This window comes from Sitodiplosis mosellana, unplaced genomic scaffold (genome assembly GCF_009176505.1).
Source record: "Sitodiplosis mosellana isolate CC-2019 unplaced genomic scaffold, AAFC_SMos_1.0 Smas_scaffold_14, whole genome shotgun sequence".
Lineage (NCBI taxonomy): Eukaryota > Metazoa > Arthropoda > Insecta > Diptera > Cecidomyiidae > Sitodiplosis > Sitodiplosis mosellana.
Genome location: NW_022595256.1, coordinates 330,609 through 351,757, shown reverse-complemented (window position 1 = coordinate 351,757; position 21,149 = coordinate 330,609). Strand labels below are relative to the sequence as shown.

General features: G+C 36.4%; 1 protein-coding gene across 1 annotated transcript; it reads right to left on the bottom strand.

The window, feature by feature from the left end:
* Positions 1-196: 196 nt before the first annotated feature.
* Positions 197-19,839, bottom strand: LOC129567987 (neurogenic protein big brain-like). The gene is made up of 5 exons (XM_055445454.1): positions 19,334-19,839; positions 17,493-17,659; positions 16,527-16,653; positions 4,023-4,230; positions 197-1,822 (listed from the first exon to the last, which is right to left on the bottom strand). Exons 1-5 carry the CDS (start codon positions 19,516-19,518, stop codon positions 680-682), a joined length of 1,830 nt encoding a protein of 609 aa, XP_055301429.1. The 5' UTR covers positions 19,519-19,839; the 3' UTR covers positions 197-679.
* Positions 19,840-21,149: the final 1,310 nt, after the last annotated feature.

Here is a 21,149-nt window from a genome sequence, read left to right as displayed (position 1 = left end):
TGCCACCAAGCACAAATCTCAAGTTGTCAAATTCAAAAGAGATAGCGGGGAATGGAGCAGAACCGGACCATTCAATAAGAGAGATAGAGAAGGGCTTCGATGTACGTTACGTATAGTGGAGTTAATGTTTAAATTGAAGATTTTATATTTATAGAGGCAAAATTGCAAAATGCAAAACAAAAACCCTTGATTTCCAATTTTTTGTATTCGATTTATTTTCATTACATATCTTATGAACACGAATTAATTCTAACATTTCTATTTAATCGATATGAAAAGGATTTCTCGCTAGTTGGATAAACTAAATATAATTTAAATATTATATTTACAGCCGAATATAAAAGTTTATGCAAAAAAATATGATTAAAAGAGTAACAAAATGATTTCGAATTTCATGTGGTTTCATTTGAATTGATTTTTTAGTAGTCTTGTTCGTATGGTAACCTGTAATAAATGGTTATATTTGTAGAAAATAGTACGTTCGTTCTCGTACAATCAACGGTTTTGGTTTCTATGCTATTTTTACGACGTATGAATGAATCATGGGCTAAAATGAGCTTACATCTAAAGCAGTCTACTATTTTAATAAATACATTGTTGTGAAAGATTTCGTATAAAAAATTCAAATAAATTATCTACACAATCGAATCAAAACGCATTAAGAAACGGTCATTTTTTCTTATGGTCTAGACATTTGTTGCATATTGTACTGATGAGTAAGTGGAGCGCCGTTATTGTTTCCACTGTGCATTTGTTTTGGTTGCATTGGTGTTGGTCCGTAGTTTACTCGTGGTTCCATCGTGCCCATCGATGGTTTGCGTTCGGATCGAATCTCTGATCGTATTGGACCATTCGTCGGTTGTTGTTGATTTTGGACAAAGTTGCCGGGCATGATTTGATCGCAGTTTGGCGTACGGCTGCTCGTTTGTGTATTTGGTGTGGAAGATGATGGTGGGTAAGATCCGTATGAACTGTCATCTGATGCGCATTGAGTTGCTTGTCCTGAACGTTTGTTGGTCATTCCATAGACAGATTCTGGTCGGCGGGTTACGTACATTTTTTGCTCCTCACGTGGTCCTTCGCGTTCGAATTTGCATAAGTCGTTGCCTGGGCTTGGATTGTTCCGTGTACCATAAACCGATTGGAAGCCGGCGGCTGAGTTTTCGTTATGTTGTTGAGGTTGCATTGGACGCTGCTCATGACGCATGGAACTACGAATGCCATAGATACTTTCCGAGCGTTGTTGCATTTGATTTTGAACATTTTGGTTTTGCAAGTGTGAGTTTTGAGCATTCACGCGGAGTGGATACAAGCTCTGGGCTGGCACAAGTGGGCCTCCTCTTGGTAAGAATTCGCGATTAATAGCCGTGTTGCTTTTGGTGTAGACCGATTGTGAACGGTTCAAATTAGCGCGGGTGAGTGGTGGTGATTTGCAGTACATCGAACGGGTTCCTCCATAAATTGGTTCGATTTGTTCCGCCTTTGAGCCAATTTCGCTGGTGTAGAGGTTTTGGCAGTATCCATTTTGTTGCTGCATCGTTCCAGTTGGTGAACGGTACGTTGAGCCATGGAATTTCGGTTGGGGCATATTCAATTTGTCCATGTCCAAGTCGGAGTTGGTGTCATCGTCGGAAATGCAGGCCGAATCGTTCTCAAGGTCTTTGCCAAGTTTGAATGCACGTCGTGGACTGAAAACGTATTGATAAACTATGCCGGAGATTGCACCACCAACCAATGGTCCGATCCAGTACACCCAGTGATTATCCCAGCGATTCAAAACGAATGATGGTCCCAATGAACGGGCCGGATTCAAATATGGCATCTGTAAGAAAATTGAAAGTAAAAGACAATTAGTACTTGATCGCATGAGAAAAATGTTCGCATTTTTTATTTTCAACCGAGAGAATCTCCATAAAAAAGCATTGCCAAAATTGTTCAACAATAAATAAAGTGAAGAGAGAAAAGAGATCGCACTTTTTTGCCACACGTAATTTTATAGTTTTCAATTTATCTTTCTTTTCATACATCCAGTGTATGTATGTGTAGTGGTGCACATGGATTTATTCATAGTTACGCCACCATCCGATTTTTTTTTTCGTCGTATTCAATAATCTGAAAAGGCTTTTGTTTACGGCTCGTAAATAAAACTGAATGCCTGCTCAAAGAAGATGCTTCTTCTCTTGTGTTCTTTTGTTTGAGCAAATTTTCTATGCTGCATCCTTCTTGATACTCTCTTTCACCGTGTCATTCTCGGTTTTCTTTCTGCTTTTTCTTTTTCTTCTTTTTATCATTATTATTAATATTATTTGCTCAATGCAATGGCTTGACAATGAACCAACTGTAAACTCAATGCATTATTTTCTTTCTTCGGATTTATTCTTCATTGCTTTGGCCATTTGATGACACTAGTCGTAGTTATAATTCATTACATCTAATATTTGAACACCTTTTCCACATCTATTGATGTAATGTTTGAAAAATGTAAAATGTCCGATGACCAGTAGCCATCTCTCATGCAAAACCATCGAACATAATGGCAAATGAAAAATGTTCCATTCTTGGAAATGTCAAAGAGCGCAAATAAATCCAAATACCGATGAAATGTATAACTCATAAATGGTTTGCTGCGATGAAAACAAATATTTGCCGATCATATGGAATCAATGAAGGAAATTATTGAAGGAAAAAGCAGTGATGAATTGCATTGCATTACATGTATGGCATATATGCATATGCGTCGCATAATAATTCGCTTCCTGAACTCGATACCAAATGAAAATGTCGACATTGTTGGTGTTGGTGTGTTTATTCCATTCTTAAATTATATTTCTTCGCATTTGCTGCCGAACCGAAGACTTTCGGGCCAAACACCGAAAATAACGTAGACGATATTGTCTGTTCTTTTGTTCAAACATCCTTTTTGATCTCAAATCAGCGTAAATCATTTTGGTTTTCCGAAAAAGTTTACCTGTGTGCGTTTTTTGTATATTCTATTTCAATTCAAGGTAAGAAAAAAAAAAACCCTTATCGCCATTGTTTGCTTTAGACAAAGGCCAAATTGCTTTTGACTAGCACGACGGACCCGAAAATGACGAAAGAAGTAGTTAGTTTTTTATAATTACGAAGGTATGAGGAGGAAGAGAATTTACTTTTTTCTCCAATTTCAACTTTAATTTGAACATTCTAAACAATGATTTTAAATTCACATTGTCCAAAATGCATAGATTCCATCTTTTTTTTACATTTAGGAATAGTTTTGGTCAAAGCCTAGCCTAAAAATGAATGACCATGAATTGACGAATGGAAAAGAAAGTGGTATCTCGTTGAAATTTTTATTTGAGTTGTATAATCAAGTGCGAATTGTTTCTTCTACTTCTTTCATCCGTAATGAAACGAAAAAAAATGTGCAGGTTTTTGATCGGCGTCACATCGCAAAGCTGTGGGCTGAATGTCGACAGTGTTCGGCTTCCTTTTTTTAATCACTGCTGAAGGAAAAAATACGAAGGCTTGGAGGTAAACATCATCTTATGTGCAGTGAATGTTCGACATGCACTCAAATGTATTTGTAGTATACATATTTGTGTTGTGTAAGGAGCAAAATATTCGAAAATTCCAAAACGGCAGGTGTGCATTTTGTGTGGAACGCAGAAGAAAAAAAATCAGTTTAAGTTCAGTCTCTTTTTTTGCCTCAACAATAAATCTGTATATAAAGACGTGTATAACGAATTCACTTTGAATAACCACATGCGTGGAGTATGCCAGCTTGCCTGTTTCTTCTTATTACTCTTCTTATCGTTTCTGTTTTTTATTTTGGTTTCGTTTTTCTTGCCTCTCTTCTCCTCTCTTCTTGACGAACTCCGTTCGATTGGTTTTTGTAACGATTTTTGTTGTTGTTGTTTGCTCCGTATTCGTCATTCAACGGCGTTGAATCAACGCGAGCATTTTTGTTTAAATTGAAGTTTCTCTCAACAAACGCAGTAAATTGGAGTTCTTTTTTATTTTGTTGTCAATATTTTACTTACGGAAACGAAACTGCATGCGCTGTAAGCGGCTCCAATGGACAATGCCGATACGCCGAAATACGATTTGTATGAATCGGTTGACATTAAATAAGCCAAAACAACAATGAATGTTAGGATCATTTCCACACCGAAACGTTCCCAAGCTGCCAGAGCTGATGTGTGTGCGATGGCTGCTTGCAAATTTCCTTGGTATCCAGGTACCGTTACACTGCAAAAGAAAATAAAAATGATTGAAAGGATTAGATTTTGAGGTATTAAAAAGGGACAAGAAATTTAGAAGAACCGTTTTTATTTGTTTTTCATTAAAAGGAATAAGCTCCGTTATAATGTTGTTAAAATCAGGCAAACGGAAAGCATCTGTTTGGAATTGGTTTCGAAATCAGTAACGGGAATTCATTCAACATGTGCCTGTACCTATTTTCGTGTACTATTTAAATGCGTCATTGGAATGCATTGTAAAATGGATTAGTATGCATCACTTAAATTTACGCATTAATCACTAAATTTCAATCTAGTATTTGCATAAGCGTGACGAAATATCAATGAAAAAAACATCATCTGAACACGCTCGAACTGATATCGCTAAAGTAGCTACTGTATTGCAATCAAATGTCTGTATAAAATTGATTTGAATCTAATAGAATTGTCCATGAAATGAAATGCAAACGATTGAAAGTGAAATGATATTGATTGTTCTGTTTTCTGTGTACAGAGAGGGGTAAGGCGAATACAATTGCCTGATTCGTTCATCAAAACCACAGTAACCACTTGTGCGTTATTGTGAATACGACCAAGCATCAGACATCTTCAAAATTTGCATATATGAGTATCAAACCGAGTGGCTAATTTGTATGACGGGTGCATGCACACATTTGTTCCCCCTTTAGTTTTTTTTCCTGCCATTGGTAAATCATTTTAGCACATCATTGACCCATATAAGCCCGATCAAATCGATAAATCAATCGTTTGACCTCCATTGGAGAGGCAAAAAAATGAAACACATGATATTTTAGCCCAGAATATTTTTTTTTCCTTCTATTTTTTGGTCATCACAAACAATGCGAGTAAATCAACCGCAAATAAGGCAAAAAAACATAATCTACTTAGAAACGCATAAAAACTGTCGATCACTGCAGTGGCCGAATATATGATCGCTTTATGATTCCATTAGCATTTTATTGTTGCCGACAAACAAAATCTGAACGGGGAAAAAAGTCGATGCAAAGCAGCGCAATGTGTGCAAAGCAGTAGAAAAAAATTCTCCCAATATGTCATTGCAATGTGATTTGCAAAAAATGCGCACCCATCAAACAGCAAATGTGGAAGAGCAGAAAGAAGAAATGGCAACAAATTGTTTGCCGTCTACCAATTGACGCGTTCCTATGAAAGATGGAATAGCGCCAGAAAAAAAAATGCAAGAATACCACATCAAAAGAATGCAAAAAAAACATCAACAAGAGAGAAATGCATTGGAAGAAGACGCTACAATGAAAGATGATTCGCCTCGACGGCACCGCAACAAAAACGTCGAAACCAACAAGCCGAAGCCGTAATAACATGTTTTTGAGCGTAGCCTGATTTGTGAACCATAAAGTCTGCTACAAATATGCTTGACCCCATATATATAGACACGTCTACGTACTGTCGCATATGTACACTATTTGCCACATTGTTCATTCTTATTTCTCTCTGCCATACGCTGCCTTTTTTTGCTATTGTTTTGTTTATTTGCATATTCGTGTCGCATGCCCACATTCTCTCCCATTGATGTCCGCCCGCTCGCTCGCTCGTGCGACTCAATCGGGCCGCTCGTTTTCCATTCAGTTACTTTTTATTAATATTTTTAGTTGTTATTGTTATTTTAATGCATTCATGTATGTGACTAACAATTGTGACGGGGTGACGCAGTCTGTGCCGCTGTTTTCTTAATTATTTAACACATATGCATTTATGCGATTCGAACGGTTCTTTTTTTTATTGTTGTTGTTGATGTTTTTTCTGGTGTCGTGACTATCGAAATACATTTGGTTCGGCTGGTGCGCTCGGCATGACAAAGGGCGTGATAATGAAAGACTCAATAAAAATCGACATCGGAAAAATCTATCAAAACAATGCAGATTAGATTCGAACGCAATTACCAGTACTTGGTCGATTTAAATCTTTGTTGCATTTTCGGAACGAAGCGCGAATCATCACATATGCCATTGTCATAATGCCGATTGCTCTTTTGGGCCACAACACAATGCGGTTGATTTATTTTTGAGGAGGAAGATTTTTTTTCCTGCTTGTCTTTCTCCTTGAAATTTCAATGTCATTTTTTTCTCTTCCATCTGAATACTGTTATTATGTCATTTTGATCCACTGCCATTTCTTAGAATGATAGTCGTTTTCAATTCTTTGAAGAAAGCAAATGGCAAATGTGACGGAATGCAATTCAATTTTCATTCGAAACGTTTTTATGCTTACGCAAGAATGAGAAGCACATTTTTTGTTGTTGTTGTTGCCAGTGTTTATTTCTTGTTTGCAGAACACAGCTGCTTTTGCATTTATATTTCTTTTCACAATAGCACCCCGGCCGTTCCTAATACTTAATGCAAACAAACGATGTATTCTTTTCTCTATGTTCACAATTTGATTCTAACATGCTTCTTTATTCAACGAATCTGACAATGGAAGAAGAAGATTTAACATGAACGGAAAACGACTCAGACATAAACGTTTTTCGAAATTGGCTCCGAAATTATGGACAATCGTCGTGCAGAGCACGCATGAAATGAAATTTAAATTACAAGGTGTTAGACTGAGGAACGTGGTATTTTCTTCGGGCATATCTTAACTCTTTGGCCCGTTTTAGTGATTCCCGTCGTCGATTAACTATTTTATCTTTAACGGACATATGCAATAGATTTCTACTAGTTTTTATTCACGCGTCATGAACATTTCGACCGAACATGTGCGTTTTATCCCATTTTAACGTTTATTCGATTTGACTTTGTGTTCCATTTTAAATGTTTCCTTCGCTAGGGTTTTTAATTTTTCTTTATTAAATATCCAGAATGTATACATTCATACAAATATATTTGTCGAAATGTAGAATAGAAAAAGTTATTTTTTTATTTTTTTTTATTTTTTTTTTTTTTTATATATTTTTGTAGATATATCAAAAATCATTTGATATATCCGCCACAGTGAACTGTCTCATCTATCCGAGCAATTAAAATCGCGCCAAATGTGAAAGTCACACTGCAATCAGATGAACATGATAGAATATTTAGATTTCAATAACAACGCCGGCAAAAAAAATAATAACTAACACATTATTAACCCTTGACACTTAACCATATGACAATTTATTAGATGGTTAAAAAGCGATTCGGGGTCGCGAAAAAAGTGATGCTCGCATTTGTATCAAATCTTCTTGTGCTTTGTTCAAACTCATATGTATATGACCAATAACGTTGGCTTCGTAAATGAGAATGCCAGATTGTGCATATGACAGACATATAAAAAAAGACCCGAACAGTCTAACGACATAAAAAAAATAGTGCACGTAATCAAATAAATAACTATCTAAAGTACTATTGTTATTTGGGTTAACATTTATGAGTGGATTGTATGCTATGCAAGTTTCTATCTCATTTCGTATGTTTCGTTGGAAAAACACAATTTTTAGGGTTAAATTTGAATAGGAAGTGAATCATAAAGAATTGAAGCAACAACAACAACAGTGTGCATTCAATGCAACCCCTTTCCATCAGTTAATCTACTCTATTGAAACTAGATCGACTCATCTGACATTGAAAAAAGAGGTGAATAAAGAAGACGAGAAAAAAGATCATGGATTCAATAAAAATGACGATTAGCTTGACTTTTTTTTTCGGCTGAAGGGGCTACTTTTGGCTTCATTTTCATTTTCTGTCTTTATGGCGCTAGATTTAGACCGATATTTAGACGCGGGAAAATTAGATAGGTTCGATTTCATCGACCAAAGGTGGGTACAGACAAAAAATGAATGGTAAAAGCCATACTTAGATTTTGAATTAAGATCCGTTTCCTTGAGGATTTCAAATGATAAATGCACAGATAGAATCAATACGCATGAACCATGTCGAGAAAAAAAAAATTAATATCAAAAGATTTCGAATGACATCTTAACATAAGCCGTGCTATTTGAACTTCCCAAAATGACTCTATGTCAAGCTAATCTCTACCGGGTTTTATTTCTCAGTGTGTCCCTTCCGGCGAACATATTGCTCTTCAAATATTCGCACATAAATTCGTCACATACACTCTAAATGGCAAAGGCACACAAAAGGCAGTTAATCCAAAAGGCAAAGCACCAATGTAAATTTTCATTTATTCGATTTTAAATATGTTTTACGGTGAAGATGAATAATTTTCATTTTCTGTAAATCATTTTTATGCCATTTTGAACGACATTTGCGTAACAACACTACCCCAGGACATTGAGTCTCTACGGTTAGAATAATTAAATACATAGCTCTCTGGGCGCGTTGCACAAATGCATAGAACAGTTACATTTTAAGTGTAATTACATTGCATTGTCTGGGGAAATTTTTGAAAATTTATTTCTACCATATTTTCGATTAAAATCCGGCTCGATTGCCATAAAATTGAATTATCCATATAAAATCCAATGAAATTGCACTTAACATCAAGTCAATCGATCGGCCATAAATTTCGGCATCAGCCTATGTTACACACATAGTGGTGAAAAATGCAGCACTTGTTTGTTCATGGGCGTATAGACAAATTTTTCATAATTTTTATGACCAATCGACAGTTTTATATGTATTGCATGACCACACATTCCCGATTTGTAGGCAAACAGATTAATGGTTTTTCACACATAATTACATCAATCACACATGTTGTGCTTTACAACGTTTCTGCTTCATTTCGCCAAAAACCATAACACTAAAACAAATTGCACACTTTAAAGAAAAAGTGCACCGAAAAAAACATGTTCAGCCGGACCCTTTGAAAAATTGTAAATTTTTCGCGCCGCTATAAAACTGGAATCGACTGACAAACAAGCGAATGTACAACAATCGATGGAAATTATCGCATTGTTCGTTGATTATTGCTCTTGGAAAAAAGTAAATATCTTTCGCTCGAACGAGGTCTTTTTTGCGGTCATTTGTCGCAGAAAAAAACGAAACATTTCCTTTGTGCTGTTCAATTTGATTTCATTCGAGTCACAAGGATTCGCTTGACTATCTGTTTAAATTGATTTTTTTTTTGCACAGGGCCCTGTGACCCACTTTAAAATTTCAATTGTGCTGGAAATGAAACAACTGTTTATTTAGCAGTGCAGTTAATGATTGTAAAAAAGCAAAAAGTCATACATTCATGAAACCACGCAATTCAGAAGCGTGCTCAAACACTGACTATACTGTGTTTTTTCTCTCGATATTGCGCGTGGAACTTTGCAACGCTCACCAAACAAACATGAGATCGAATCGCCTAATCGTATTTTTACAATGTTCGATGAGAAAAAAATGCGATTGAGGTTGGTGATTGTAAACTAGAAGGGCGTTTATTGAATTAACGCCGTGTTATTGAAACCCGAATTGGAGAGAGAGCGAGTGGAAAAAAAGGAACACAAAATATCCGTTTAATTGTGCACATATTTTCGCTTGTGCCACACAGCAAACCATTGAATTATGGTTTATTGTTTATTTTTATTGCGCCAGTCCAACGAGATAAACGATGAAGAGTCCTTTGCTTGGTTCGGCTGTACATTGATTGTAATGCGATTGCGCGTTACCCTCGTTTGTTTTCACCGCAATTTTACAATTTCACTTTTCGCCCATTTCGAACTCACAGCAGCAACAACAGCAGCAACAACAAAAGCAACGTTCACTTGCCCGAGTTTCGAGTGCCGGTTTCTTTCCCCTAAATTTGTGTTTACCGTGGAAATGTTACGCATTTCATTCATGCGGTAAGTGAATAAGAGGATATGATTCTTGTTCCGTAACAAATATACATCGATCCGTGGTGTAAAATGGTAATAAATAATTTAGTTCGGTGGTTTGAATTGAGTTCATTGAATCGGCTTTTGTGGTAAATCAGCAGAAAACGGTTCGCTCTCTGTACTTCATGATCGCTTACAATTAAACAAAAAAAAATGTACACATTCACTTGCTGCATGTGTGTTTTTTAAACCGTGCGCATTGTTCAATGTATCATTTTACATTTGCATTGAAGCATGTGTGTAAAGTGCACAGCAGCGTTTAAAAAATTACTGAAAAACTGTTCAATGAGTGAAACGTGCATAATTGTGAGAATAATACTACACCAACCGGTCGATCATTTTTGATGAAGCATTTGTCTGTATGGACTAGAAAGAATAACACTTGTGACGTCTCCGAATGATGAAATGATACAAGAAAAAAAGTGAAAGGGGTTGAATATTTAAACAAGTTCACAATCTACTGAGTCCATTGTTTGATTTTTCTCTGGCTGTCCGATAGACGGATGATGATGATAGATATGACAATGAAAGTGTTAAAATGATACAGCAAATTTGCGCCGAGTTTTGCGTGGTTTTACGATTAAGCATATCAAGTAAATTGTGTGCCCTAATTCGCTGCTATTGTTATTTAAATTTAACCCCATCAAAAAATTGAATCTCACAAATATGCACAAGTGCATTTCCACACGCATCAACCGATGCTCAAGAAAGAGAACATGATCGATGAACAACCATTGAATCTGGTTCATTCCATGAGAACATCAGGATGCAAAGGTCCACTTGAAAAATGCTGACTTGTTTTTTTCTCTCTCTCCTTTCGGGGAAAGCAAACAGGCGCGTGTATCGAATTCATTTGAGACTTGAAAAACACAGTCATAAATAAAAAATCTGAACACGTTGCGCACATTTTCTTCCGCTATGCACAAAACCCGAACACATGCTCTTATTGACAGTGGTTTGCAGTGCAGCATTTGGATTCAGACTGAGAAGTGCGACGGCGATGCACATTTCGGAAATGCATCGATCGTTTCGATATCGTTTCAATCAGTGTATATATGGAAGGTGTGACACATGTGTCGAAGCGCCGAGTGCACATGCACAAATGTTGTAGGTTTGTAGGTTGTTTTTGTTTTGAAAAATTCGAGAAACGAAGAGAGAAAAAACAGCAAGCAGAACACTGTTGTTCACCGAGCATTTGATGTTCTGTGTACCGGCTATTCAAATGGTATAGATGCAGAAATCGCATTGTAAGAAATGCGTTCGTAAACAGGAAACTTGACTACCAGGTGTCGAACTGCGACGCGTTCTTTCTTCGAGCATATTACACGAGATTTCATTCATCTATTAGTACAACTGCTGTTTTTTTTCGGAGCTCAGAAAGATTTTGAATTGGTTGAAACCTGAGCCTTTCCATGCGACTCGTATGTGGCTGCTCATTTCAGTTTCTTCCTTTTCCTTGTTTTGCTTTACATTTTCGCTGCTTACGCACGCGATATTCTCGTTTTCATTTCTTATTTTATCGTGAACAGACGCAGGCATTTGATTTGTTCTTTGTTTGCGACACATTTTTTTCTCGGTTGTTTTTTGTTTGGAAATTCAAGAACTATGCACAGTATGCAAATCAATGGATTTGGTTCAATTATATGCATCTTGTCAAGAACAACAGCAGAAAAAAAACAATACTTTTGAAGCGGATAGCCTCTTTTTATTCAAACAATTCTTTGTTATTCATTTGAAAAGGATGTGATTTCCTTTACTTTGCTTTGCTTTGCTTTGCTTCATTCAGCACTCAAATTAGAATGAACCAGCACTGCTGCTGCCACAAATCAGAATAATGCCAAGCTTACATTAAACTGGAACATGTGTCATGTTAATCTAATTGAATTACGAAGTTTTGGTATTGAAAGCAACCAAGAAAAAAAGAATTCAAATGAACTCAAACTTGGTGTGTACGCAACATTGGTTCTCATCACTTGAAGAAGCATTATAATGAGCTAATCATTTTAATTGAATACATTCGAAAAATGTCACCATTTTATGTATGCGGCGGTGATGAATGACTTGAGTCGAGAATTCTTTCGGTATTCTTTCTGTTCTTGATTCCATACAAAACAAAAACCAAGATGGAGAAAAATGCCGAAATAAGGAATTCATGTAGTGTGGTGTGTCATGGGGAAAGCGATCGCTAAGAATGCGACACTAATGAAGAATTGTTGTGTGTATTCGAGTTTGAGAAAAAAAACGTGAATTAAACAGATGTAATTGCTACTTTGTGAACAAACTTTTCGACTCTTCATTTGCAATGGGGGAAAAAGAAGGATTGAGAGAATTCACACAAGTATCATCCACACATTCAGTTGGAGAAAATGTGGCTGATGATTAAAAAAAACCCACGCTAATGAAACTGCAACTGCCTGTTGGATAAGAGCCAAGTATCTGTAATGACAGCCATATATCAACGCATTACAGCCAGATATTTGCTTATGTGTTCGTTTTCATTCTTCGTACGCTTTTTTTCACTTACAGAAATTAACACTACGAGTGTCGCACACATGAATATATTCCAGTGCTTACTTTTTTTTGTCACCATTTCATTCTTTTCATTGTGATATGAATTTATGTCAGTGACTCTCCAAGCGAAACAGAGAGATAAGAGCATAAAGGGAAAAAGTGCATGTGAATAATTCAAGTATTAGTATGCAAACACATTTCGAATGTGTTAAAAACAAAGTTTACGAATCTTCGTCGCCTTTTTCACCGAGTACATCGGAATATGGTTTTCGTTTGGTTCGACAAAAGCACTTACTATGCGTATTTCTCTTGAAATAGCATTTTAAAGCAATTGAAATTTTTAATTTTAAAACTCATTTTGAAAAAACGAAGCATTTTTTTGTTATTGTAATTAAAAAAATGTAATCGCATCTCATTTTCAGGTCGACCTGCTTATGTATTGGCCCAAGAGTATTAGGGTTTTGGCGCGATCTTGGTCATAAACCAAATCATATGCTCTCTGTCTCGAAGCGAACGCGCTTGTTTTGCAGGAGGTTCAGATGTTTCACGACCACCTGCTTCATTTACATGGAAATCTTGCTAGAACTGGTTTTCAACTCTTTTAATTGTTTCCTAAACACATAGCATTTTTTCTGTATATTTTGCAACATATTATTGAATTCACTTCTAACAGTAAAGCCTATGTTTGATGGATATTTTTGGGTGAGGACCGTTTCAACAGACGTCAGTGCTTCAGTGCTGATATATACGAAACGATTTCAAAGGCTAAAAATAAGCCGAGTAGGAAATGATTTCTCGTTTCGAATCGAAAATGATCTGCTCGTATCACCTGCTTGTGTACAGTCGACCGTTTTTCGTTTGCACATGCATTTGAGATACGGGTTATTTTTTCAATCTTTTTTTTCTCTTCTGTCCATGTTTTGATACCATGGAAAAGCAATTGTTGAACGAAATTCAGTTGCAGCCGCACGTAGAATAATGAGTATTTATTATTCAATTCCACAACGATAAATTGCATCGGTACATTGCATTGCATTGCATTGGCGAATTGTTAACGAAGATTATTATTCTGGTTTTCGGCTGCAACATGGAAAAAAGGTAAACATTCACCATGATGTCGAAACGCATGTCCATGTTGTGTACGAAACTTTGGAAACTATATTGTGATTGATTTATTGCGACCGGTGGTGATGTTTGGTTTACGTTGCAGTACCCGTCACCATCACGTCATTGTGCAATGTAAATTTTCGGCCGAAAAAATGTCAATCGATTGTGTGCATCGGTGCTAATTAAGCCATAAAATGGCCTAAGGCTCGGCTCAAACATGCAACAAATTGCAGATGCAACGCATTTATATTCGATAATAGAGTATTATGAATTGAGTTTGCGTGTTGATCCGCTGGTTGTACGATTTATATGCCATTTTGACAAGAAAATAAAACGCTTCTTTGCATAATAACGCATCGGTCCAAAAATGCTCGGCACAATGGATGATCGGCGTACCAGTGACGAATCAGAATGAAACGAATTAAAAGCTATGTCAGCAACAAGCAGATGATTTCGTTGAATCAAATGATTTTGCTACTAAAATCGTCTCTGTTATGACACACAATGTCGACTCGGGCGAAGAAAAGGAAAATAAATTCTTACGAAGATGCAACAGGCCAATTTTCAATTCAAAGAAGGAAACAACAAGAACCCAAAAGTATGGCTCAAGCTAAAGTTCTGTTATGTATGGCTCAGATTTTTTTTTTCTCGTCTTCTTTTATTCCGTGTGCATTTTTGATATAAACATATGCCGAACAAGTAGCTCAACAAAAGTGCGATAAAACCAGAAGGAAGGCAAAAAGAAGAGACGAAGAAAATCAAGAACATATAGAGATGCAGTTCATCGGAAAATCAATGTTCATACAGCTATCACTCATCATAAGTAGGATAATATAAATGAAGAGAAAAGGACACCAAGATCAACAGATATGATTTTCAAAGTAGTTGGATTTTTTTTTATTCTTCATCTTCCAATGCGTGTGTCTGGCTCGGTGCAAGCGTATGTCTGAGCATTCTTCTGACATGACACACACACTGTTCGATGCAGCACAGTAAAACTGCACAGCAAAACACATTCTAATAAATCCAAAGCGTATATCATTCGAATGCATTGTTTGAAGCGTTTATGTGCGAGAGAGAGAGCATGGCACAAAGGCCAAGCGGAGGAGAGCAGTTCAACGAAAAAACGAAACAAAAATCAAAGACTGACAACGAGCAAGCAAAATGTATAAGTAGATTAATGAAAAAGAAATAAATTTTCGGCTTTTTTCTCGTCTTTCTACCACTCTGTGTCAGGGCAATAACGAATGTGTGCGTTCGATTTTTTTTTCTCGTTCGGTAAACGCATCGAATGCGCTGTTACATGGCCGTATGTTTGTATGCATTCTGATATATTTTATACAAAACATCTGTCGTTTTATTTCTCTGTCTCGTTTTGCCTGCGTTTCGGTTTTTACCGAAATCACACAAAAAAACGATGCATAAAAAAGAAAAAGAAAAGGAAGAAAAAAAAACCAAAACGATTTAAAATAAAACATAAGATTTTGCTCGTAAGCAACCCATGGTGTTTCTATTAATGGACTCTTCCTTGGCTTGAGTCTTCAGTCATCCTTAAATCTATCTCAAACATGACGTGGAATATTAATTTTGGTTAAGGGTAAAATCGGGTTTTTGTAGTGATTTTTCTTCAGAACTTTTTTATGGAACAGAGAGTCAAATTGGTGGCATTCGAACAGCATGCGCGCGTGTACCTTCGCTACATCGTAAGTGTTGTGTGGAATGATTCGGCGGTCTCTCTTCTTCTGTGGTAGAAGAGAAGGAAGCGAAGCATCTTCTTAAAGTATAAACGGCAGATACCACACGTTCAACGTCTTGAGTTTGGCACTCAGTGGCAGCCAATTATTTTCAAACACATAACAAAAACCGTTAAGGTTTGGCGTGCCAAATTTGTTTAAACTCTGCATCTGACGAATTTTTTTTGGAGCAGATAATGAATCGCTCGTCGTACAACGTTGAATGTAAACTAATTTCGAGTTACACCAATTACCATTGATGGACTCTGTTCATGCCAAATTGCAGCATTGAAGCCTGCACACACAGTCGACACTTGCTCATTTGGCAAATGCCGAAATGCTGGCATACAAATGGTGCAAAAAAATGACTTTAACCAATTAAATGAATAAATTTTATAAAGCGACTATCAAATGTGCTCATTTTTGTTCATCGTAAAAAATATGAAAAATTATACGTTTTCATGTGATTATTATTATAATTGCGGGCCAACACAATAAATGGAGGACTCTTCCGATCGAAGATAAGATAGGTAATCGATGATGTATCCTTTGAGCATTTTCCATTTATGTTTACTATAATTTCAATGGGCCTGTGTTCAATGAGCGCCTGATTGCACTGCGTCCACTTTATTTGTGGCAAATGAAACGCGCGTACCTGAGGACTGTGGTGCGCAAGCATAGCACGATTCGGGCGCGCAGCATAATGTACACGTGACCATGTGCACTTATTCCTACCTCCTTTTTGTATCGTCTTCGTGATTGTGATTATATTTATTATTGAAATTCCACGCACTCCGAGTTGGTTTTTTTTTTCATTCTGTATTGACGCACAAAAGAAAGTATCACCTGGCAACTTATTTCGTGTTTTTTTTAGCTAAACATTTATTCATGGTTTTGAAATTCATTTACTACGCTGCATTCCATTTTTTTTTCCTTCGGCGACGACATTTGATTTCCTATGCTTCATTCTTATCGTATTTTTAGAATAAATTCTATCTGTATTTCATTGTGATGACAAATTTATGAAATTCCTAAGCATACATGAGTTTACCCTCTACTGTATTTTTCACACTTAACTTTAATTTATTTTGAGTTTTCCATTTTAGGACGGAAATGCTTGAAAAATGGTGTTTAACCAGCAATATGCAAACTTACCCATAGAGAAGTGCTGCACCGGCGATTCCACCGCCACAATGAGCGGTGATGTACATGGCAGCACGTAGCGGAGAAATTGCACCGATTATAACCATACCAAAGGTAACAGCTGGATTAATATGAGCGCCTAAAAAGAAGAGAGAAGAAGAAACGAATCGAAATGTGAAATTGTGAAATAGATGCGGCGGATGCAGTGCAAATGTACGCACTGGTTGAATTCGTTGAAAATGTGCCGGTGTTTCCATACACAGACACACATATACACAATGATGGATGTAATTGGATACATTTTTCGAGTGAAACGAGATTATTTTCCGTAGCTGCCGGTGGACGTTCATGACAAGGTAATTCGAACGCAATTCATTCGTTTGACACGTATATTTATGGGTCAAAAGCAAACTTGAACTCAAATGCAAGGTACACATTGAGGCCTTAAACGGATGGCAATTATTAGAAATGAAGGCAGAGAAGAGAAGGGACGAGAGAGAAAAAATTCCCGAGCGAAGAAAGTGACATGAAAGAAATTCCCGAATTGCAATTACACCAACCAAAAGCGCAGTGAAAGCAAATACAACATGAAATTGGAATATTTAATTGAAGCTGGGTGCACTTTCTGTGCTGTTGCCTTAAGCTGCAATAAAAAAAAATTAAGTATTTACAATGCGTTTACCAATAACAAGAAGAGAAGAAAAAACGAACGTTGGTTGGGAATCATCCAGCATTTAAAATGAAATGAAATGCGTAAAAGTGGAAAGGTGAAATTATATTAGATCGCAATATGGTCACCGTTCGAAACATATTGAAAGCACCGACATGCACACAAAAAAATAACCATATACCATCACTCAAAAGGGACACACATGCAAGTTAAACTGTGCGCTATTGTTTTCAATTGTTGCTTGTTTTTTTCCTCCTTCCTCTCTGTTTATGCTAAGAGAATCGTTTGCTTTATGATTTTTTTTTAACCTGATATATGCGAGAAGCATTGTGTTAGAGTGGTCACAACGAATCCAGATGACAGTGCCGTTGCCAGCAGAACAGATGAAACCGATGCACCCACACCAGCTCCAGCTGCTGCACCGCACACAATGAACACGTACAAAAACGATGCCAAACACTCGGCTATTATCGACCTAGAGAGAGAGCGAAAGAGAAAAAATACGATCTTTTTTAGAAAACCAAAAAATTGCATCGCTTTTATGAAATCTATTAAAAACATTTAATTAAAGAAGAATTAAACCATTTTGGAGTATCAAATTGTTCATAAGTTGTGGTCTTTTTTTAACAATCATTTTTTTAAAAAATGAATAAACAATTTTAAATGGTATGGAAATTAATTTTGGTTCCTTGAAAACGCGTAAAATGGAAAACGCGATGGAAAACCGAGAAAAATACATAAAAATTAAACAAAAAATTGAAGTGGGTCAATTTCGAATTTCCATTTTTATAGCTTCGTTTATCCGTGCGTTATAATTACGATCAACACTAATTGATATGAATGATGCATTGAAATGACCTCGACGGGCCATACGCATATGCTCTTGTACCTTTTTTTTATTAATTTGGCTTCATTTAATTTTTCGATCGAACCAACATACATGATTTATTAAAAGTGTACTCGGTGACAGATGAGCACGGACATGAAATGTTTCAATGTTGGCCTTTTCGTTTTCAATTCGAACGCACGGACGATATCATTGAAGCTTGTACTTTTCATTTCTTCTTTAATCTCATTTCAATATAGTTATTGTTGTCGCGTATGGAAATTGCGGCTTTCCATAAGGCTAAAAAATTAATAGTCGACGAAACCTGATTATGCAGATGTTTTCACTACGTCGATGTACTCCAATCGATTTAAATGAACTTGAATGACAAAAAGAGCCTTGGCAGCAAGTAATTCAGTTGACCATTTTAGATGAAAATGGAACTAAACGAGGAATTTTGTTATCTTTCGAATCGAAATTGTGAGAAATAAATGATCGTGTTGATTTGTCACAATCAAATTTAAATTGTAAAACAGAGAGTTCCTCAAATCATAAAATCGAAGAGTAAACTATGAATTTCAACAGTCTATCTTTGAGACAAAGGATACGAGCATAAATAATTTGTATGCACTTGGAACTACAGGAAGAAGCATTGATGGGATCTCACGATATGTTACTGTGACTTGGAATGACAAAATGGTTTATTCATAACATTTGAACCGTTCTGGCGACGTCTACGTAACGTCGATGATTGAATCGTAAATGAATTTCAATTTGGCTCGTTTTGAACAGCACATTTCCTATGAAAATTCATAGATCTTGCCTGGGGTAAATGAACAAACAAAGATAAGACATAATATTTGTTCTTCGATTTGCTTGATTGTTCCGAAATTTTAACAATGGTTTGTTGGTTTCGACGCTACGGCCCAAAATAACCATTTCAAATGAGATTGATGGGCCTAAAAGCGATGTACGGTCATTTATTTACTCGTGGTTTAACTTATCAGCACGATAGATATTTTGTCTTGTTGTTTGGGATGATGCTGCTTATTTTGTGGTTTTCAAAATGTAACAAATTCATTGCAGAATAAACACTCGACCGATTTTCTGCAACGGCGTATTCTTTTTCGAGAAAAAAAACGGGTATATATTTGGCACACATCGCAAAAGGATGCGAATTGGGAATTCCCGAGATTATTTTGGCAAACCGAAAAATAGGACAGAAGACTGAAACTAGGATTATGATTTGTGAACACCAACAATGGCAATAAAATTATTCTTGCAAATATTTCCGCACAATAAATGCGGATAATAATGACATACCTCCAAAATTCCAGAGTCCGAATTTCAGCTTGCATATTATATTTTGCCTTCATAGACGATAATCGTCCGCCAATGCGATTCCCATGCGAATCCTTGCGCATTGACTCAAGTCGTTGGAATAACGTTATAATATGATAATCAAGATTTTGATTTGTCGGTAATTGTTGTAAGCTTTCGTCAGCCATCGTGCCACAAAATATCTCTCTCACACAATTCAAAGTAGAACAATTGCAAACACTAAATTTATTTCAATTAAAACTGATTGTCTTCGCTATTTCAAATAATAATTTATTGTCGTTGTGGAAAAATGCGCTAAGTGCTCACGATTTGATTGAATGAAGTAACGAATTTGAAACACGGAGACAACCCGAAGAAACTCAACCGATCAGATCAACAGTCGAAACGAATCTGATTCTGCACACACTTTTTACTGAAACACTGACGTCTGACTGCACGAAATGAATGACGATGAAAGTAGGAGAACGAACGATATGTGTACGCACTGTTCAAATGCAGAGCATCGAATGAGCAGCACACCGAACAGACAGTCGACAAGAACGGGGCGAATGAAGGAAGTCGTGTTGTGTGTGCGTCGTGCATATAAAAGGGAAAAGAGTACTACACAATGATTTCGTATGTCACACTGCCGAGCCAGCATACTGCATACGAGCGATGCAGAAGCAAAGTGTATGGCGATATATGATACGTTTAAATATGAAATATGAAATGCATATATGCGAACGCATCATCAACACTGCCACCAAAAAACAACAACTATTTTGTTAATAACGAGGGTGAAATATAAAGGAGAAAAAAATGAGCTATGAAAAAAAGAGCCGAAAGATAAGTAATTCACGTTCCACTGTAGTAACATGTGAGCACAATAGTTCCGACAGATATTAGATGCGTTCGTCTTACGTACGGCATTTCTTATTTTTTTCTACCGTATGATGCGTCTTTTTAGAGCATAGAACACGGAATAAAAATATCAACACAGAAATTGTGCTGTTCAATGAACTGATATTTGATGCATTGAAATCATCAACTTCGTTGCATTCGATGGATCTTGTGACATAATCGCTTCTGACACCCAATTTAAATATGATCGACATTCTGTAACGTCATTTGGAAAATGATCGATTACCGCAACATTTGAAGATATATCAAATTCATCTTGGAATGAATGGCTGGAGACAGATCGCATCAACCTTGAACTTTCGCCAACCATCAATTTTAAGATCTATAATAGATTTTAGGATAATTTTTAACATTAAGAGTACTTGTCAAGTATTACTAGATTAAAAAAAAATCTTAGGAAAAAATCATGGGTCAATCACATAAGGCTAAAAGTCTAAGTTTGGATATTTATTCAACACCGGTACACCATGGTGTAGTAACATCTTCATCGACTTTAAAATTCGTTTTCTTCACAATTCTCTTACATTCTCGTACAGCCTTTGTAATATATACGTTTGATTTCTACATACACACATGAGCGCCATCTATTGAAGGGATTTGGAAAAAGGTTTGTGTAGCCACTAATCTCAGTTTTTCACAATGCTACCCAACCACGAATAAATGTTTGTGTTTTCTGTAGATTTTATGGCATGCAATAAAGTAAATTAGAACGAACCTCAAAGAAATGAAATGTTACCTCAAGTCTCTTTATTTTCAAAGCGTAAATATGAGGAAGCTACCAGCGATGATTCAAGTTGACAAAGTTTGCGTGCGAGAAGTGTAACAACAACACTGTTGGTTAGACTGCTTCAAAAAAAAAAGTTGTCCCTCATCTGGAATGTCCGGCCAGTTTCGAAAA